The sequence below is a fragment of the Varroa destructor genome, unplaced genomic scaffold, assembly GCF_002443255.2.
Source record: "Varroa destructor unplaced genomic scaffold, Vdes_3.0 BEIS01000001.1, whole genome shotgun sequence".
Classification (NCBI taxonomy): Eukaryota; Metazoa; Arthropoda; class Arachnida; order Mesostigmata; family Varroidae; genus Varroa; species Varroa destructor.
In genome coordinates this window covers 3,184,696-3,207,618 of record NW_019211454.1, presented here as the reverse complement: position 1 = coordinate 3,207,618, position 22,923 = coordinate 3,184,696, and the positions used below count along the sequence as shown (strand labels likewise).

General features: G+C 41.6%; 1 protein-coding gene and 1 long non-coding RNA gene across 25 annotated transcripts in view; one reads left to right on the top strand and one right to left on the bottom strand.

Moving 5' to 3' along the window:
* LOC111245298 (uncharacterized) overlaps positions 1 to 22,923 on the bottom strand; it is an 88,812-nt gene that overhangs the window by 45,613 nt on the left and 20,276 nt on the right. For 16 of the 24 annotated variants that reach the window (XR_015320244.1, XR_015320204.1, XR_015320228.1 and 13 more), the window contains exon 2: positions 15,681 to 15,863. The exons of 4 other annotated variants lie outside the window; for them this stretch is intronic. Coding sequence is in view for 1 of the 20 variants with exons in the window: in XM_086979040.1 (XP_086835166.1) it covers positions 15,681 to 15,691 (11 nt within the window). In the remaining 19 variants the exon portion in view is untranslated. Of the gene's footprint in view, positions 1 to 15,568; positions 15,864 to 17,594; positions 17,700 to 22,730; positions 22,848 to 22,923 lie in introns of those variants that run through there. 4 more of the 24 variants (XR_015320207.1, XR_015320208.1, XR_015320217.1 and 1 more) reach the window with 3 other exon arrangements.
* Positions 8,026 to 22,923, top strand: part of LOC147758139 (uncharacterized) — a 100,938-nt gene continuing 86,040 nt past the window's right edge. The window contains exon 1 of the long non-coding RNA XR_015320302.1: positions 8,026 to 8,529. This is a non-coding gene — a long non-coding RNA (uncharacterized LOC147758139). The remainder of the gene's footprint in view (positions 8,530 to 22,923) is intronic.

Genomic DNA, 22,923 nt, shown 5'->3' with positions numbered 1-22,923 from the left:
TCGGTGCAATAGTCTACTTCATCAGTAAGCAAACAGCTATCTGATCTGACTATCTCTTGATAAACTGCAAAGCAATGGTTATCCTATTGCCACCGCTACAATTGACGTTGCGTTTTTTTAAACGTATAACTACTACATTAGCTGTTACATCTACTACCCCTGACCATCGGGAAGCAGCCTCCGTTCCGAACAAGATTCATTACCGGTCAGACGAAAAATATAACGACGGCTGTTGCAATTCATCTACGAAGTCTTCTTTGGAACAAAGCATTCTTCGAACAAATAGGAAATACAGGCTCTGTAAGGTAAGACCTGCATGGTACGAAGATCCTAAACTGTGCGGACATCAAGTCACGTAACAAACAGAAGTTGACTTCGCATACAAGCTTCTGCGTGAAACAAGCAACGGTCACATCAGATATAAAAGGGTAGAGACACAGGTCACGCAGTGACAACTGACATTAATTGACAAATTGTGTTCATGCGTGAAAGCGAAAATAACTTAGTAGTGGTTAATAGTTTAATGGTTAGTACCGACAGAAAAAAGAACTTGGAAAATTAAAAATAAAATTTGAAAACACACTTATAGTTGCGTCTCGATGTGAATCTAGCCCTGCGATACTAACCCATGAGCCAACACTAACAACAGGGTTAACTTACGGAAATATCATTTCAGGTTATAGGTTATAAAAATCCTCTTGGGATATGAAAAGTCGAAGAGACTTAGAGAAACGTCACTCCTCGCCTTCAGAGAGATTCTTGAAGACGATTCGGAATTTTGTTGGATTGTTAATGCTAGCAGATCAATATCCATTATCTTTATTAACAATAAATAAGTCTTACTACATTTTTTTTGCGATTAACGTAAATTGAAGGCCAAAATTAGCTAAGTTGGTGATTCTTTAGCGCTCCAATTACGAGGTCGACAAAGCGACGACTAAGTAAATGCGGCGAATTCAACTGCCGGTATTACACCAAGTAGGCCTGCGAGCCATTTTCGTAGAGGGGCGTTTGGCCTTAGAGAAAGGCCGGTTGACATGTTGCGCGCGTAAAAGGTTAACTTCAACGAGGCGCATCCGGCCGATATTGGCGTTGTCTCTCACAGTTTTCAGATTATTCGGACAATCATAGGTCAGCGTCCAGCGATGATGGCGCCGATCCTACTGGCAAACGAGTGCATCCGTAGCTACCGATATATACGCAGTGAAATCATGTAAAGGCTAATACAAAATGTTATGTTAGCCATAGTGCCCAGTTATTAGACAGCACTACAACGATTATATGTCCACGAGCAGTGCGACGGCGTGCATGCACGTCGGGGGCGGCGGCAGAAGGAAGCTAACCCTTCTTTTACAATTAACAACAGTCATATCAGCTCTAGTTATAATACCTCAAAGACATGATTAAAGATCTTTTTCTATGCCTTGTAACATGGCGGATTCTCTAACCGTTGAAGTAAGCGGTCTGGAACGCACCAAATAAACGTAGTCATAGAGGTGCTCGCAACAACGCTTGCTTACCAAGCAAAGTTCGCTTGATTATCTAAGCTTTCCTTCTGTTTTATTCAGAATTATTTAGAAATATTCAGATAATGAAAAGATTTCGGACATATATGAACTTTGCTTCCAGTTTCAAGTAACCCACCATCGCAGCAGTTCAGGTTTTGCTTAGCACGTTGATGAATGAAAGGGTTTGCGTATCTCGTATTTACTGGGCGCACGGGCCTATCGTTTCGAGCTTTTTTCTGTAGATTCGGAACTTACTCATTCTGATTAATTGCCGCAATCATTCTATTTGCCCGGAAGCTTGTTGTCTATACTGCGTTACGAGTTTTCTGCGTTTGACGCAAACATTCAGCGAAAAAGGACGTTGTTTCAAACTATAATATGGTATTCGAAAGGAAAACTTCCCCTCGTCAGGTCGATAGCAAATTGTTCGTTGTGCCACTTAAAAATAGCACGGGTGGTCGATCATCCATGATCCGAACCTTTCAATATAATTCCTTTTTTTTGCCGCTTTTCTAGCGGTACAGATCAAACGAAGACTAGAAAATTAAGCCATCCCTAACCATCGTGGCATTCTACTGGCCCCCATGTTAGCCACTGATAACTCCGATACGTTATTTGTGTCGCTAAGCAACGTCAACTTTCCAACATGACTACTACACGTAAGTGAGAGGTAAGCATATCCATTCGTACACACATATATATTTGCCAACTGTTGTGTATTGTATTTAGACCGGAGCATCGATTCTGTGCACGGGCGTGCACAGATCTACATGGGCGTATCATTCAATAGAGTAACAAGCGACAACAGCGATAAGCACTAGCCGATATGTACCAGCGGGTCTTTGTGTATCACTTGATCGGTCGATCTTTTGTAGATCGAGAGTACGTGTACGTTACTTTGATGTTACCACTGATGACGGTAATCTAACCGATGTACCGTTGTTTTTTTTTTTTTATTATAAAGAAGATTGGAAAAAAGCAAATAATGGGAAGGTAATCGTATGCTTGGACACACTCAACAAAGATAAGACTGACGACAACTCTATACGCACTTATATGTATGTTAAGTTTGTGACGATTAACTAACAATAGAATATCGAAAGAGATCCTCTTTTTACATAGCATTTATAATAGAGCTAGTTTATCGTCGTAACTATGTTATATTTTGTGTGCCTGTGCGTGAAACAACAACAACTTAGCCAATTTACTTGATATTTTATTACACACCATTTACGTGCCCTGGTGGCAATGATAAGAAGAACCCGGCTCTAAATTTCATTGGTAGCCAATGAGTTAGATTGCAACCCAAAAATAGGATTTGCCGTCATGCGCGTGGTTTCTCTCGATGTGTTAGGCTTTTTTTTGTGGCTGATGTGGTACGACAGCCGCCGAAAAAGGTTATTGAAATCCACATGAAGCAGTCCCTACGAGTAGCTGCTCATATATTCTGTTTCGTGTAAAAAAAATTTGAATAGTTATCAAAAATCTCTTAAAGATGGTCCGGGAGCCGTTCATGGGCTAGTATCTTATAAAGCTAATTTTTCTAGCATTAAAATGTATTATAGCAATGCCATTTGTCGTGGAAATGTGAGAAAACATAAATACCCACGATGCCAAACGGGGCATAGTTCAGCGAATAATAGGTCCACAAAGTTTCAGCTCAAGAATATTAATGCGTAGATATAATAATTAGTTTTCTCTAAAGTTGTGTTATTTTATATTTTCATGCTTAAGTGCTTTTTCACTGAAAAGATGGCTTTTTTTTTGGCTATCCTTCTGTCGGAATCTCGTCAGATTCTGTTCCTCGTAAGGTTAGGTTAGGTTGCTGAAACGGTAAGCTGAAAACGTTCAAGCTAATCATGACGAGCACATTTTCACCAACTGGCGACAATCGGTTAATAACTGTTTCCTTTTAAAATCAAGTTGAACTTGTATCTTTTCTTATAGAGGGATAATAAATTAACTAATTATTTATGCGAATAGACATGTACATAAAGTATTCTTTTTAATTACTGTCACGTTACGGATATACATCAGTTGCACATAGTTTATACGAATCTGCGTATATATTCACAGATATGTATGTACCCATTGCGTTTGTCATCGTTTAATCACATAGACTTGCTTCTGAAATAGCCTTATATATTCGTTTTTGCTCTTTTGCTTTTCCCTGGGCTATTATCGGCCATGGTAACGCATCCGCGCTTCTTTGGGCTGCCGCTACAATCTTCTATGACAAATTCGCACATAAATCAGCTCTATACTGTCGCTATTAATCATGCTATAAAGCCTGTCTATCCATTATAATAAATAGAACCCCTGGGTATTTCTGTAAACACGTTAGTGTTTTATTTATTAGGGGCCGAACATCGGTACAGCTTTGACGTTGTCGATCCATTACCCTAAAAGCGGAAGCTTTGTTTCGCCTAACTGAGTACTTCTCAACTCAAAGTCGTTTTGGGAAAATCAAAATCAAATCAACCCCAGACAAGCGTTGGCCGGTTGGTTTCTATATTTACAGTGCCTCCTGCTGCCGCATTCCGTGACTCTCAGTTCAGCCATGCGGCGTGTCACGGCCATTCTCCTCAGCGTCTGCCACTAAAGGATGGGCAGATGGCGCTAGTGCACTTTTACCTGCCAATATCTATCCGTTGTTTCCAGACATGCACTTCATAATGTGCTTCAGACGCGCTTCACGGTGCTGCTGATGTGCTTCAAATGTCTTTGTCTGTGCTTGCACAGCTGCTGCGCTGTTACTTTCGTTATTTATATATTGGCTTGTCGAAAAACTATTGACCATTTTTCTAGCTGGATAACTTTAACGTCACATATTTCAGGTAGTACCAGTGGCGATATATATTGCGCCTATGATCTGGAACCGCTGAGCTTCGACTATCGCTGTTTTTACGTTTTTACGTTTAAGGGTTTATTGTTTTTACTGTCATGCGACTAATTTGAGAGTCTGCTTGCTCTCTGCATCTGAGCAACAATTCTCTCAGGAGACCGGTGTGACAGGCACACATACATACACCTCGCTCGCCGGTTATTTTAGATGCTCTACATGCTTTCGTCTCGTGTACCAGTTAAATTTTTATTGCTTTTCTTCTGACGAAGGAACAAGATATACGCGTACAGAAAAACCACTAAGGCTATGGCAAGGGGGAAATATAGGAGAAATATTATATTTCAGAGCGCTTACCGCATCTTATAAAAAAAAAAGGGCTCACTTTATCACGCACGAATGAAGAAAAACTCTGTTTGCTGTATGCTGGCTAGCACTTATGTCTATGGATTGAAAAAAAAAAAAAAAAAAAACTGCAGTTATCCTAAGATCTTAAACAACACTACTCGCCTTTTTTGCGTTAGAAAAGAAGGAATTGTAACCAGTGCCCTGCTGTGACAAAGCAAAAATTTAAATACGTTCGAGCGGAAGAAAGTACCAGCCGGAGAAGCCGAACGAATGGAAGATGCCTTGCTTTCTAATACGATATTACCATAAGCAAACGACTGGTATAAAAGGAGACGGATGGTAATAATAATATTTAGCTATAATCAGAACGGTATTTGGTGTAATAATATCAACGGATTGAATGTACCTCTTCAGATATTTCTCTATGATTGTTTTGATTCGGTTTAGCAAGCACGACTACAGCCAGGTCGTACACTGTATATTGTCTGACAAGGACAACAAGCTTAAGAGGAGTCCTTTATTCCTTATATGGTGAAACGTACGCGCATGAAGCTGAAGGCAATATACGGCACACGTTTGTCAAAGAAAAGCATTGGCTTCTTTCTTTCGAACTTCTTGAGAAGCGTATTCAGTAAGACCATCGGAAGACGCAAACGTTCAGGCGACTGGTTCGCACAAAACGCGCATATGCACGAAAGTAAGTGCAGAAGATCGTTCAAACGTAGCCCTTGAATCAACTTTAATTGCTTCGCCAAGTCGTAATATATACATTATATAACTGACCCTTGAAGATAAATTCACGATTCGAACAAATTAAAGAAGATCGGGGTAAGTTTAGGTCGGTATGCGACCGGACGGACTCTCTTCGGTATTTGGTTACATCAGAAAGGTGTTACCATGCCGAACGGCACAAGCTAATCAAACGGTTCGGTAATACGGGTTCTACTTAGAAGCGGATAATTTTTCTCTAAGTAATTAGGTAGCTTGTAAGGTTAAGTTACTCGTACGCGACATGCTGTCAAAAGTTGTCCGCGCAGGACTAGGTATTAACTTTCAGTCGATTTCAATAAATGCATATAAGACATTTGTAAGTGAAGTCTTGACAGAATTCAGACAAATGCTGATGCGATAAACCATCTGCGTGATCGCACAACCAGATGTAAATGTATGTTCTATGAAGAAAACACATCACATCAAGATGGATATTGTGTATGATATCTCATCTAAACTTCTACTTCGAATCTTTTTTTCCGAAATCCCTTAAAGCCGTCCCGCAAGTACTTCGAGAATTTGGCTTTCCTTTTCTTTTTCTCGAGCGAGGAAAGGCAAAGTTAACGCTAAAGGCCATCCATCAATTACGGCAGCTATAGATCACGAAAGCTAGGATTTTTATAGAACAGTCATACGTATGTTCCCGCTACGGTTGCAGGTAAATGTGAAAGCAAACAAAAGCTACGGACCAAAGTTATAGTGTATTCCCCCAGATCTTTTCCTTTGGCTACTTGGGGATATTAGTTAATGCTTTTCATTCTTCGTAGTGAATTTTGTTCCCTCTAGATAGAACCATGACTAGTATCGATGTTAACTGCAGCTAAATGAGAGAGTACATCCAAAGGTGACATAGCAAAGCAAAATAGAAATGGGGTTATCAGCATCGCTCGAAAAACGGAAGAACAGTCAACGGCACTTTATCGCTAAACTTCTGGGCGATCTTCGCCGTTGCCCCGTTGGAGCATACGATCAACATTGACACGCTTTGACTTTTGGCCAGAACCACCATCTACAGGTACATCTTGGCCTGTCGAAAAACTATTGGCCATTTTTCTACCTAGATAACTTTAAAGCTACATATATCAGGTAATATGAGTTGCGTGGGGCCGTCGTTCGTATTATTTGAACGCTGAAATTTGGCAGTAGTAGATGTATCATTACATAAATTATAGATTGTCAAAACGCTTTCATTCAGACTGAAGGTCAAACACTTTGAAGTGAATGAAATTTCTGCAAAAAAAAACTGCTGTATTTTACAATTTTATTACGATAAAACCACAAATGCTGCCCAAGCCCATGAAAGAAAAAAATCCTGTATACAGTCAAGATGGATCAATGGAAACGGCGGCTCAAGAAGGGGTCTGTCGCGTTGGTTCTGAAGATTTCGGTGTGAAAGACGCTTCTCTTCTCGTAGTGGTTAACCAATTAGAAAAAAGTTGATGAAGTAATTGCAAGTGTTGAGCAAGACGGTATTTGCCATGATATCGCCAATGAACTGCACTACTACACAGAGTTTAACCATTTGAAAGAAGCTGGCTCGGAAAAAGTTCAACGTTTAGGTACCACACGATCGTATTTTCATCCGCAGAACCTTGCATCGATGCAATGAAATCGAGCCGTCTCTGAGTCATGAAGAGCGGGTAACATACAATAATAATAGAATGCAAATAAAAATGTGCTCCACCATATCTATCAGGGTCCAGACTGACATTGGAAAGGAATCATACACTAACAGTCGCTGCCGACGATTGATTCGAACCTCTAGTACCAATAACTAACACACGAGTCAGTGAACAAAAAAATGATCGACATGAACAGAAAAGGCGTCGTTCTTCACCATAACGGTATCAGGCTACGTACATCTTCAGCTATCTGGCAAAAATGGAAAGAACTTCGATGGAAAATCCTATTGCACTGATTGTACAGTACGGGCCTCACACCGTCTTCTTCAGATGATCATCCTAATGGTGTTAATTCGGTAAAATCACTGGAAGTTCTAGAGTAACGAGACTAGGACGTTGCCAGAAAAATAGCAGACGGCCATCGATCAAGATGTCGCATATCTAGTTCAGTTGCTATATGGTTTTGAAAAATAAAAAAAAAAGGGTACTTTTGGCTTAGAAACGGCCAATACTTGTTTAACTATATGTCTATATACCCGGCTGACGTAAAAGCTGGAGAGGGTGAATTGATGCAACTTAGTAGACCTTGTTATCTTGCCGTGATTATTTTGGATGCCTCGTTGTCTCATTGTTTAGTTGTTTGTTCGAATGGCCATGCTTTATCGACCTGCTTTATCGACCCACAGATGTACATAGAATTAGTCTTCCTATTATTAGTATTTTTACTATGACACTGTAGTTATCCACCTGCACAGAGACGAATAGAAAGAAACGATGTCATTGACAGGCATCTGTGTGGCCGTTAAATTATATCTACGTACAGCCGTATGCGATAACGTGTCCGGAATGGTATGGCATTATTAATCACTCGCACTCGACCCTTCCACTTCAGCCGCGCGCTCGTGGGTGTCATTGGGTACAAGCTGAGTCACTTTGTACCGGCTGCACTCTTGCGAAAAGTGACTACTATAGAATGTTTATCTATACGAAAGATTTAATCCTGCTTCCAAACAATCAGAGCGGCTACTTGGCTGACTGGCTGTAGCAGTATCAATCTTTGGCCAGAATCTTTATTTTGCCGAAGTATCAACCCGCAGCGCGACGTGCCAAGACACAACTACAAAGGGAAGAAGATATGACGACTTTCCTTCGCTTTTGATCGTCCATCTTGCTGTTCATAGTCATAGACTAAGCTGATTCACTATCGTTTACACGTTCCAATGTGCGTACGTCTTTCAGTCGGTCCGTCGATTTATCTGGGTGTACCGTACAGCATAGTCTAAGTTACAGGCAGAACGATGCACCGAACGAACAAGTTTACCGACGTGCACTGTTAATCGAGCGGAATAATCAGCCGTCCAGAGGAACTGAGCGCATCTGAAACTGCTGTTCTGAAGATATGTACGTTACTGACAAAAGTGCTTCGAACAAGAAACAGGTTAAAAAAATATCGATTATTATACCTCTTATTCTATAATGACGTCGTTGCGAGTTGTTTCATGTCCAAGGACGTTGGGTCGCGGAACTGATGTCGTCTTTGCTACTACATGCCAATGCCATCCGCGCATCTATGCATCCAGCATAAGTTGACGCTACAGATAAGTGCTACGGTGTTGTATACGCGATAAAATAAATGTATAATACAGGTTTATAATTTTACACTTTTCAAGCCACATTTCTCGCAGACCAGTGCATAATATCGATAATTAAAACCAGTCATGTTACTTCAGCTTCCAATAAACGTAGAATACGTAAAACTTTCGCGCTTTTTAGGTGCACAGCAGACGTACTGTATGGTTCAACGTAAGCTTCTTATGCATTCGTTCTATGCTTCCTTAAGTATAGTAGCGTCTACGAACTACAACCAGGTTTCAGTTGACTTTGCACTTTAGTACATTATGTTAAAAAACGTGTAGGAACATTAAATCGTTTTCGTCTTCTAGACGCTCTTGTCGAACGCTTGTCCTAGTGAGCTGCTACCAGATCTACAATATTTTCGACCCCATGCCTCGCGATGTTTTTTCGTTCCTCTGTTTGGAAATCTATCGTTTTCTGGCAACCGATTTTTCCTAGCGAGAGTGCCGTCATGAAGCTCTTCATTCGCACAGACGAAGTGGGCGGGTGCGCGCGCAAACTTTAAATATGCACCTATAGAAGCACCTTGGTGCATGATCGCTTTGCTGTTTTACGACTGACGTATACTACCGTTTGTTCGCTGAGTTGCTTGTGTTACAGCGCCTCCGGCTTCAGTATCACTAATGATCGCAGTCGGTGTCCTGCAATATAATGAATGGCGCTCTTTATTTGCCATCAGAGGGAGGTTCGTCAACGAAGAATATCGTCAAGCGTTGAACATCTAAAGAACTGAGGAACTGACCTGTACACCACTTTGGCTTTGTACCACTCTTTTCGATCGCTAAACCTGCGGGCCTTAACAATTTAAACAACAAACGGTCGTCAATAGAGCGTCTTACCCCAATAAATGGCTAGCCGCCTTCGTTTGAGACACAATCAAAACTCGAATCCTTCCTGGAATTAGTGATACAGTCGAATAGAAACGGAACATTTTTTGTCCCGTTGCCATTGTGATGCACTTTAGATCCACTATCCGCTACGTTTAGTCGCCATGGTAACAAGTATGCTCCAGCGTAAATAGTTAAAGGTCAATAGATCTGCCTAGCAAAACAAAACAAACAGCAGTAATAACAATACACCTTATCGACAAACTGACAGATACTGGCGTAAGCCTCAAGGCATATGTCCCTTATGTTCTGAATCTATGTACGCAATGATTTGTCTACCCTAACCGATACAAGTGTGATGTATTTACTGGCATACATCTACGGAATATAGACTTGCAAACAGAGGTCTAATCATCTGCAAATCCCGTAGCGATTAATCCTCGCAGCGCAGAAAACGTCACGGTCCAACGGTCACATTTATATTCTTTCCCCAGGCAGAAAATGAAAAAGGACTCATAGTACCTTATGTTATTCCAGTTATTTGCTGTCATTATAATTTTAGATAGCACAGCGGTATTGCTCCGACGTTTTGGCGCTCTTTTTTATCATTGACTTTTTAGTTAGCGACATCTTTCTTTTGAGGGCAATACTTCAGATGATTCGTACATTCGCCCTCCTATGATCTTCAATAGTCCAATTTTATCAAGTTCGAGAGAAACATGCTACATTTGAGAAAATCGGCTACCTTTATCGAAGTGCTTCGACGATCATTGACTATCTTTATTAAGCTCTTGAGTATATCAGGGCCACTGTTTATGTTGGATACCTGTTTTGCATTATTACTACGTCCTCAGAAGAATCGGATGGCAGATCTAGTTGCGAGAGTTAGTCACATCTTATTAGGGCAATAGGGAAAATGCGATGCCCTTCTTGCGTTAAAATCTGCACGAGTATAATACCTGCCGTTGTTATTGGTAGATGCGTTGAAATCTGCAATCTAATCCATAACTAAAGGATGAATTTGCTATATCATGATTGAATTACGTCACGGAACGGCAAAATGTAGTGTTTTTTTCTTTGAATTAATTCTACTGTTTAATATGAAACATTGGCGTAGCAGGAAACTTTACCTCGCAAGTGTCGGAAGAGAGGTACCTTATAGGTCTATATGGTTCCGGTAGAATTTTTTTTAATGTCAAACGAAACTAATCGGTAACAGTAAATAAAAAAAAACAACGCTTTCATACAATATTAAGCACAAAAAGGATAACTGTTTAATATCGGTCCATCATATCATACAAATTATAGTTGAACAGTAAATTATTAATTTAATAGTTTCGTTAAACATATTTACTCAATTACGCCTTGCAAGAATCATCCGCGTCATACAAGATTAGTAACTATACTAACAACTTCCATTCTGCTATCACCTTTTCGTTTGCTTCTTCTTCCTGGTTTTGCTTAATCAATTACTGTAGTTGATTTAGTTATTGGCCACATTTATTCAGCCAAATGTACGAGCCTATGATAAGGGTCCTCTGTCGCCAATCCGTAGGATAGGGTCCTTCACGTACCAGCCACGCATCAGTCCACAGCGTTTTAGCTAGAACGTGCAGAAGAGGTAAAAGTTCAAGAACTTCCCTTTACCAGTTACAACTCAACCACGTTCCAAGTCATCGTACCAATCACATACGCCGCAGTAGCTATCATCGTGGATAACATATCGCACCGCACTGAACCCCGTTATTCAACCCTAGCAGGGAAAAGCCTGTAAAGGTCCGCTGAAGCACACATTGACAACAATGGACAGAACATTGAACAACTGCAGCAGCAGCGATAGGTGCTGCATCTACAATAACAATGCTTGTTCTACTAAGGCCACGCGCGAAAAATTGGCTTTCTCGGTCAGCAGGGCAGCAGAAGCAGCGACAGCAACAAAACAACAGCGGTAGCAATAGCGACGGTAGCAACTGTGACCCTTAACTTAAGCAGGGCAAAGTAGCGCAAGTCAGCACAACGATCTGCGGAGGAATTGCGCGACCGGGGCAAATTCACGTCGTCAGCTTCTTAAGAAGAGAAAATTCTAGAGAGGGGGAGAGAAAGAGAGGATCTAATATACACAGCAAATGTAATATAGCGCAAACAATCGCAAAAAAGCCCGATTATAGCCTTTAGCAATACCCCTTGCCTGTCACTCGACCTAAAACGTGAATGTCTAAAAGTTGTACGTTCAATATAGTAAATATTGATCAACGATCTCTCTCCTGCCATGTTTTTCCCGCTGAAAAAACACTAGTGGTTCTCGTTTCGATCAACATGTGAAAATGCTGCATGTACGTATTATCAATTGTTATAGGCACTCCCTACAGTCGACAGTACGTACTAGGTCGCAGGGATCCGATAGAAGTCCGCCTGATTCGCTCTACTTTAATCCAGTGCTTGCTTTTGTTCTTTGTTGCTGGGCTGCTGAGCATTTCATTAGCCAGCCAGTGATTTGGGTATTGCTGGCGTCGGTTAGTGGCATGACGCTATATTATAAGCAAGGTCGTGCCCGATCTAGTTCCACCGGAAGCGAAGTAACGCTCGGTATGTACCTGGAAGATTCTGTGCACTGATGAAGCCTAGTGCGGTGTTCTTTTTACACCAGCGGCGCCATCGCACCGACGGCAACTAATGTCCGGATGCTGCTCAACATGAAGAAAATGAAGCTGTCCCTGTTAATTCTTAGACCAATCCCTCTGACGAAGAGGCTCGTTCATCACCACCTCCGTCGGCTGCTTTCTACTGTATTTCTTCCACCCCAACCGACTGAGTAACGCGCTGCTCGCTAACGTGCTACAGAAGAAATTGCTCACTGACAATTGTAGATATTTAGACGTGCTACTATCATCCAACCCCCCGCCTCCCCGTCAGTTAAGTACCTTGGTGGTCGCAAGCGCGATTCGCTGTCTGGCCGCAGAAACCAAGACCTTCACCCACGATAAACCATACCATCGCATCATGTGTAAGTAGTATAAAGCGACCACCGTTCGCTTGTCTACGGCGGCGATAGGCGCCAAGCACCGACACATAGGTACACATTCACTACGGGTATTTTAATGGCGGACCGTTCCACCAGATGCAGCGGCTATGGCGCTACCATCGGAGAGGAAACTAACAGATAGTGACGATGCCGGTGGCCACCGTAGCCGTAACTAACAGCGCCGTGCTGCGGTATGAGCCAAGACAGGTAATACATCTTTCTAGAGACGTTTTACTCAGTCACAGACGAATGCACGCACGTACGCGTGCGTGCGCCTGTCACGTACAGACGGACAGTACTTCAATCGCAACTAACTCATTTGTCGATCCATTCGATCCGCAGCGTTAGTGGATGACCTGCTTAACTAAACCGATGCTGGGTGGAGGGCACTTTTTGGGGCGGCGGTGACAATAACAGCGAGTAAGGTAGACAGAGAGACTTTGTGTGCTAAACACCGGACCCAACGAGACGACAATGATGCTGGAAAACGGGATTTCTGCTCGTTATATAATTTGTACACATTATTACCATAGTGGTATCTGTTTCGGCGGGACAGATGCAGTGAGCGCATTGTGAGCGCCGCGCTCACCCCATTAACCCTTGCCTGTATAATTGTGATCATTATCATCTTATTGTTGTTGTTATCACTATCATCGTTATTACTATGCTTATTGTTATACCTGCCGGCCATGCGCTGCTGCATTATGTATTTTACTGTCCGCAGCCGACATTATTAGCATTGGGGTTATTGCTGTTATGGCCATACTGGCCTAGTGTGCGTCACCCCCAGCCATGTTCCCCCGTACAACATCGTCCCCCTAGCTGCTTTGTATATATAACACAGTATCACAGTGGTGCTACAGGTTAGCAGCTCTGCGACTAAATGTCTACTCAAACTGGCTTTCGTCGATATGTACAGGCTGATGCCGCGCTAATAAGTTTCCGAATATCGAAGGGAGAACTTGGCTCTGCGAACATCTTCGTCGACGTTGTCTTCCAAAGGAAGAAGGTAGTTTTGCGAACTGCAACCATTAAGTGATGTTGTATTGAAGGAAATAAGATAGTTCTACAGCCCTTCCCGGTGACGCATCTTCCCAGAACTGCACGATGCAAAAAGGTATTATCCAAGCGTAAGCTGAATGTTTCCCATGCGCACCTGCATGTCTCCAGAACTGGAATCGGCCCCAGATCTAAACCGGAATCAGACCTGTGACCTTGCACACGTTTAACGAGCAGTGAGGCAGAAGTCTCATTACTAGTTAACCAAATCATCGTCAACTGGCCACCATTTCTCACATTATCTTTGTCCATTATTTAGCCAGCTTTATTTACTCATTGAAGCGAGTAGTCTAAGCTAGCTAGATAAATTTATCATATCAAGTACTTGTGTTTAAAGTATTTGATGATACTACCGATAAGGTATTATTATTAACCGAAAACGTTTTTGTGCTGCTCGGTTCATGATCGATATGCATTTTATTCGCGTATGATCCAATAATTAGCACGTTACGTATAACGTAACGTGGGGTTGATATTGAAGCAACGTTTCTGTAATATGGAAATCTACATAATTTTCTAAGGAACAGGCTGCCGGCTCGAAATGATGCCATGTAATACTAACAACATATAAATGCCCAATTATAGGGATGTTTTCAAACACGTAGCCACCTCGAGCTTGAACGATATAAAGTGTCCGATACCGAACCGCCATTTTTTAAACACATGTACATATGCTTTATAAGTTCAGAAGAAAATTTCCCTAAAACTGGGCTTGCCCAGGTATAACGGTAAAGACTGTTGGCATACTGCACGCTTGGTTAATGCATGAGTAAATCACGATAATTTACATTAGCTGTATATACTGACAGTCCGATTTTTTTGCAGCGTACTTAACACATATCTAATAGTAGCAAAATCCTATATTGTTTGTCACCATATTCATTTTCGACAGTCTAAATAACAGTGGTATTATTCTGTTTAGGGAAACAACGTAACCTTATAAATCTCATAAAAGAGTGCTCCGAGGGCTGAATAATGGACGAAGCTTGAAATTGAATCGTTAGACCTCGCAGAACAACTTTCGTAAAGCGTATCAATAATACAGGTTGTACATAAACAGGTATTCAAAGTAAATAGTCTATGGTATGTTGCTACCGGCAAAGCATAGTCTTCAGGTACTCGTAAGAAGTAGTAAGTAATTCGCTTACTAATCAATCACCCGGGGTAGGTAAGACACAGCAGAGTCCTGTCAGCTTCAACTATCGCTTTGTTTATCGTCTGTTTGATTCGCTTGACAGAATGAATCGATGGGCGACGTAATGGTTTACAATTGCCGACAATGATTTTTCCTCTATAGCAGCCTCTATTGAACTGGGTCCGATTCAATACAGGGAATCCACGTAAGAGTGTGCCAACATAAAGCACTGAACTGTGGCTGTTAACCTTTGTTTTTATGCCTTTTTGCTGATACTTACTCTCATAGGAAAAACGATCATTACAAGAGACATGTTGTGAAACGGGTATGATTGATTCAGATCTGTCATAATATGAATCATTTCAGATACTCTCTGATTGATTGACACGCATGACGCTAGATCAATTCCATTCCTAACTTTAAGTAACTTGAGGTTACAAAAGCTGCAAGTTAAGGTTATAGAAATTTTGTATATAGACATTTGGCAAGCACAAAAACTCTACGGAATTAAGCAGTGATCGGTGTTCTAGTAAATCCTTCAAGCCCTTCCTGTGGTATACATATGGTGTACAATAGGCACGATCCAATGGAAGGAGCAATGTTCCTGCCTATCTGCTCAAAATAAAGTTCGATATAACTCAATGAATGTATCTGCTTGCATGGGGTTTATAAATATTCGACGGCAGATGATCTGTCTGTGTTAAGTTCATGTGCTCCTTTGTTTATTTAAGCTTCCCATAGCAAACTTCGTTAAAATTATTTGATTTCTATAAACCAAAATAGACTATCTTGTACCCACCCAGATATTTTTCATCGTTCTCGGCCACGTTCAACATAATGGTTGGTGAAAAATGTTTCCATCTTTCCTTACACATGTCACATCATCGTAAACTCAAGGTGTAATCTCTTGCCTGGTTGTCATGTTTAGCTCAGTTTTCGGACGCTAAGTAGAGTAACTTGCTCAGGGTTATGGCAGACGAGTCGATCCATTATTTCATGGTACAAACATCTTACGAGAGCTTTGTGCCTGTCGATGATGTGGCGCAGTATTCGACGGCACTGGTTGACTACGACTGCCAGCAGTAGATGATTCACTGAAGACAATGCAAGTAAATTCGATTAGTTCCTTCCTCGTTCTTCGTTAACAGAGCTCAAGATCTCTTAACGGCGAACCCTACCCGCTTGCAGGGCCTCCCATATCATCCCAATTACTATCTACAACTACGTGACCGAACATGGTGAAATTTGATGTCGAAATAAATATTTAATGTGTTTCCACATGTAAAATAAATAGTTCCCAATTTGACCGTGTGTGTGGCTTGGCACGTTCGACAGCGCTCGTAAGACAAAGGCTAGAAAGTTCTGCAAAACTGACCGAGGTAGGGTAAAACGATCGGTTCATACTTGCCGGCAACGTCAACGTGAACGTGTTGTTCTCGCGGACACCGTCGGTGGGATCTGGGTAGCTAGAGTGACATTCAAATCGCTGTTGCCCCTACATCCAAGTGGCATTATCACTTGAAGCGAATCAATTGAAAAGAAAAACAGGGTGAGATCAGTTTGGCCCACAAAATGGTTACCGGTAGCTGGTGATTACTGTTGGAGCAATGGCAGATATGGAAACCAGAAAGAAGAGATTTTTTTGTTGCTTTAATATCGCCGAGCGACCGCGAATCGCGTTTGACGCTTTGGAACACGTACAACATCATGTGGAACGCGAAAAAATTAAGCAGTAGTTAGACAGCACGAGCCTCCCGTTTAAGTGATCACAAAACACAGAGAGAAAGAAATAGAAATAAATGTTAACATGGCGGGCAGGGGTGGCTATGCCCATATAGGCTTTTTGTTCTGCGCCGTTCGCGTTTTTGGTTTGTTACTCCGTTTCTTTCCTAGGGTATTCAAATGAATTTCCACAGATTGTGCTCATGTTAACGGGCTCGTACCCCAATCGCAAAGGTGTGGTGCCCAATTTTTACATGTCGTTTGTCTTATTTACGGTTATATCGTATTATGGACTATACATATTATTAAGGCATATGTGTGTCAGTATGCGATATCGTCGATGTATTATTTTTACGAAAATGGGCGCAGATAGAAAACCGCAGAAGCTAGTAGAAAACTGCAAATAGTTTAATATATTGTATACCTAATGGCAAAACGTTGGCCGTTAGTGTAATTGGTTTCCGACAGACTTGACCTATAATAGAAAGTTAATTACTTCTTATAACCCATGTTATGAAACCCGCCAGATTCGTACACAGATGTACAGAGAGTACATAGTACTGACATGGGGAATTCAAAACCTCCTGGTTTATATCTCAGATTACGTTAGATAGCATTGTACCCTCTCACCATACCATCACATGAGCTAGTCTTTTGAGTGACTTCACTATATAATACTGTCACCTGCAATTCGGTGCTTCAATGCCTTTTGTGCGATATATTTAATTCAATATAACATAATAAATCGCTAGTAGCAAAGTACACACAATTCAGGCTTTTTTTCTTTGGTGGGTTGTAATGAACCGGACTGGCTGTTTACGTGATTCACTCCATACATCCTAATGGCCAATCAGTTCTCAAACGTGGAGCAAAGGTAGTTTGAGGCCGAAAACACCAGTACCCTCCTAGTTGTTAGAACTGTAATAAGAGCTCGTTCCCAGAGCTGTATATCGTGGTCCCACACATACGAAGCCATCCTAGAACGAATAATGCATTCTTAAGATAATAAGAGCACCTACTGTGCTTTATAGATAGCCTATAATAGATAATAAATCTTATATAATAACCTAGGCAAAAGTGCAACTGATTGCTCATTTACCTACCATTATCACTTGTTGCTTCCACTCACTTGCTTTGTCCTCTTGCGGAAGGTAATCATTATGCATTACCTCTTCCGTGGTTCTTGTATAGCCCACGACCTCATACCGCTTATTCCGGAAAAGCAGAAAGCCAATACGTACATAAATAGAGGTATTTTATATATAAACATAACGATGAAGTGACGCAGCAGAACGATTGTGCGCTATGATCAATATCACAGAAAGGATCTAGTAGAAGCGAGTGAGTATAGAACGACGAGACAAAACACGCAAATATTGGAGCTTAGTTAAGGGCTCTCCAATAGCCCGACGCTGTTTGAAGACAACAGCTTGTTTACTCTGCCAAGAGGGGGCAGAATAATCTGAGTAATGTGAGACGTTTCATTGTTCTTGCCAATCGCTGTCGTTGCTCCTCTGTACTACCGGTATTGATAGCTTCTAATGATATAGAGGATCATCTGATAACCTGCCGTATGTAGTCAAACTGCTCAAAACAAACGATTAGACTAGTATAAACACGTTCGTGTAGACAGTACTTGTTATCTGCTCACAGATCACTGGCTAACTCTTCAGCGAAGATCTGGTCTTCGGGTCTTACACTTGTCGCACAGTAGCCGCCGCACTGGCAACAAGATCTTGGATTCTCAGTGGAAGAAGACCAGTTGACCTTACCTTTCGGTGATCACATTCGGTGGCTGCACACAATAAAAGTGATATTAAAAATGACAACAATAACATCAACAACCCCTGACGAGACTGAGGGGAAATGATTCGGCGGCTGATTTTCTTGCCAAGCCTATGCCATATATATATACATACAGTATGCAAGCAAACTAGAGAATGTGATGACTGCGTCTTTCTAGTTATGGAAGACATTGCATCAGAACAGTAGATAGTACGAAACAGCAGTGACGGCACGCAGACGGATTAGATGGCTTCTTCGTTTTGACACGAAATGTCTAGACCACAGTCAAGACACGTTGCGGTGCAGTCTTTTCAGCGGTAGCATTGACCGAGGTAACATCGAGTGAAGTAGCAGTAGCAGTGAATCCTACGGACAGGTCGCGCAGCAGAACAGCCCCTTATAGGTCCCGCTTCAGCCAGAGACCTCTGTGACACATCATTATAAGCGTCCGTTTAACCAGCCAGATTAAGTAGACGTTTGCAGGCGCTATCTGCAGTATGGCCGAGTGCCTCGTTATCCCGTCAGATAGCCGCACAAACAGACATGCGCGCATGGCCTACCCTATTCGTCTACCGTTTTACTCGCGAACCGTTGCCGTTCGCGGAGTCAACTGTTATCTCACGTGGCGGTTGTGGCAATGACAGCGACGAGTGTCGCGGCAATCGCCGTCATCGGATGAAGTTTCGCGGTGCAGCGGTGGTAGACGGCAAAATGCTGGAATGTGACCAACGGCAACGATAGTAGTAACTGTAGTGTAAATGGCGCATCGAACTATTCATGTTCTGTTGCAACTGCTAAAAATGTCGTCGGTCGGTCGGTCGTTCGTGTCGCTTCTGCATTATAAGATTACAATCGGCATTCGCAATATCTTCTCATTGTTCTCCGCTTAGTTGTGTCACATATGCTCAGGGGCAATATTATGATCGTAAAAATAGACAGGGCTTATTCATTACATGCTTACTGACCGCCAAGCAAGTCGACGACAGGGTTTACGTTTCCAGTTAAGTGCAGCATTTAACATGTGGCCACATGTATAGAAACTGTTCCAACAGCCCAAATGGCCAAGCTGAACGTTCAAGTTATAGGGTTTCGCATGCGAGCTACTGAACAGAAAAGCATTGGAAAATAGGAAGACCACATAGTGTTTTCTATATGGTAGGCATTATGAGCTATGTGAACAAGTTTGATGTAAACATGAACGACTTGACCGCATTGGAAGTCTTGCCGGGGTGGATTTCTGTAGCATTCTTCCAACATGGCAGCCATACGAGCAACTATAAACCTTAATCTTATCTTCCTTAGCCACTTATTTGTCCTTCATTCCTTATTTTTTCTTCTACTATTAATATCTGGTAATAACCGTCATGCTTGTCAGTTGTGGTCACTTTAGCAGCACCCTTAGGGATGCGCATTGGCTACTCAGGCCATGCCGCCCATGTTCAAATACGGTAGCGTCCGACCGGTAAGGCGCTATGTCTCAAGTTGTGAAAGTGATCAGATAGCCTTTCAAGAAGGGCGGCAGCGAACGTTGTAACTGTTATAGTCTAGTTTCCAAAGGCAGGCTGTCTGGTGGAATGTCAAATAGCAATGCCCGACGTAAAAAAAATAGGCACGATGCGTTAAAACCACTGTCACGCACGTAATGAAACCTAAGCAATTGAAGTTGATTCTCCATGGGTCCTTGTTTTTAGTAGGTTTTAGTTGTTTAAATATGCTTTGTACGCACAATTACCTCGACATAATTTAACTTACTTCAAATAAAATTAGGAGTATAGCATGTTTAATAGAAAAACATAGACATGAGGCCTTACGATTGATCTTCATTCGTTCGTAGTGGAAACGAGTTTGTTGGACAAATGCTATGGTGAGCCAGTTGTGGGTTGGGTGGCGTTCGCGGCACATAATATGCATAAGAAATTCTATTATATTTATAATTTTGTGATAAAAAAAATACCATCAACCATATCATTTTGTGATTGTAGAACCTTGTTCCTATTTATTGTCTACCTTTCTTGGTCAGAACTGAAATCCTCTTGGCAAGTCCAATTGTTGGTCCATTAGAAGCAGGGCACACCAACTTCATAGTCCTTAATTGCATGTTTACATTACTTATACTTATCTATAAATGACAGAAGTTCAAGGATGCATTATCACTACAAAACGAACCTACAAACTGTTCAAAGCCGCTAGATGGAACACTTAAGCAGTGTCCAATAATAATAATTTCACTTTCAGGCGAGCACAAAAGATATACCACAGGTTGGCCTGGTTGATTCGATCTAGCCTGTACGTTCGCCAAAGGCCGATCTAAACCCTCAGGTAGAGACCGATATAACAATAGATTATAAAAAAAAAATATCGTTAAAACAACTAACAGTAAAACAGAGTTTTCCTGTAGTCAATTCGCACTTGCTGCAAAAACGTTACATCTGAAAATAACCCATTGGCCGCTCCAGATACTACACAGAAGGCGAAATGAACGTCGTCTGCGACCCATAAGGCGGCGCTGCCGTTGTCAAAGGAACTTTCGACCAGCAGTCCGCTTTTCTTGCCGTCAAACCCTTTAGCTAAACAACCATTCTGTTGTAGTTTGAAGCTAACAAATGAAAAAGGGGCACAAGATGATCGATGTTAATGTCTTCAACGCGTCAACGAGCGAAGATGCCGGATGCAAATGAAGCCTAACACCCGTTCGCACGTCTTGCGACAGCAGCATAGGTCTCATTTGCTTTATCTAACCAATTAGAGAATAGTATAGGGTATAGATGCTGCTGGATAATAGGTACTATTACAGCCATTATTCTGAAGACAGCGCTGAGGAGCGTCATCAAGAGAGAAAGACATGCTACTGACGTTCCGACAGGCAGACGGCTGAGGGGCTTTTATCTTTATCCAGTCGACAGAGGGAGAGGTCTAGTAAAAAGTTGTTTTTCGTTCAGTCCTCGTGAACTATTTTTGTCTGCAGGGAAAGCAAAAGCCGAAAACCTTATATGAGTGTTCGATGTGCTTTAGCCCATGGAGTAGGAACTCAGGTGTCCTTAAGACTAATACTTCGCAGGGAATGTTAGAAAATGAAGTGATCAAAACCCGTATAATATTATATCCTATGTCAAACGCATGCACAATCCAAACCGTTTTTTGTGTAATGAAACACTGCGCTCACAATCGAAATGCTACCTCTACTTATAATATAAAATTTTATTTATATTTCGTTTAGCATTTATGCTGAGACGTTTTACGTGTTTAATAGCAGCATTCATTCAAGATACCGACTCGATTTTTGCTGGCTATTTTTTTTTTTTTTTTTTTTTTGTTTTTCTGATAACATTGATTGTCATATTACTGCACCCCGACGCCTTGACCGACCGAACGAACGAACAGTATGACCAAACACTGAGGATCTGTGATGAGGTAAAATCAATATGCATTGACCTTGAACGACCTTCGTCTGCACCGCGACCTACTGTGTGAGCATATTTATGACTCTGCATTTTGTCTTCGTCATTTAATTTTGCATCATACTTAGCTTTGTGCTGTCTTGACACATTTTTATCCATTTGGACAAACGGGCACCGAAGCATACCTTAGAACGCATTTGAATGTAAAGCTTCTCCGAACGGTTTGCCCGTAAGCCCGGAACGGTTAGCCAGCCTGTAACGGACGATACTATAAAGTCACTCTGAGGTAGAACTGTCATAATCCGTGATAAGCCTTGTATGATAGCTAAGTGAAGCTCACTACGGACGGCCAGCGGTTGCGACAAGAATACAAGGCAGTGCCACTATATAGGTACATCCTGTACAACAAAGATGTTGTGTTAAAGAACAAAATCCAGTAAATGTACTTTGTTGTACCAGGTTTATGTGTGAGCCCCACGCGATTGCACTGTATCCGGGGCGTATCCTGGCAGACGACGCTCACTTCGACGGCTATATCTCTGGGGGATCTGATCGGTATTGTTATTGAAGATGAGGACCCCCAACGATGCCACGTAGTAACGCGAGATGATAACGTGCAGCTGTCTAAATTGGCGTTGCAGTGGGTAACATTGGTATCCATATCAAATATACCTTCTGTCAGATGCAGCTGTGCTCATATCATGTATGAATAACATGATTCGCCTTAAGGCTATCCTAAATTAAATATAATTACAGATATACTTAATAAAATTAGCGTAGCATTGAAGTAATGTGAAATTAGTTTGAGCTTCATTACTGAGAAGCGAGGAGTACCGGTTTACTTGAATGTCACAGTATGAGACGACACTCGCTCCCTCTAATAAAATGAGACCCTAATCTGTATAGCTCCGATACGTTGCAGACCTAAATAAACACAACTATTGACTGCTACAATATTAGTGAATACCATGGAGCACGCCACATGTCTCCATACAAAGCTTGTAGCTAGAGACCTGTTGAACCCATCTCTACAAAAATAGCGTCAAAATTTCTTACGGTGCTACATGCGGAAGTTGGTCTAATTCTTGAATTAGTAGTAGTTGCGTTATGAGTCACACCACTGGACATTATTTTCGGCTATTCATGGTAACTGAGGTCGTGAAAAGAACCTACCTGTAATATCATAAAAATATTGCCACTCGTTAATTTTCTGCGCTAAAAAGCACGTTGAATTGCTTATTAAATATAT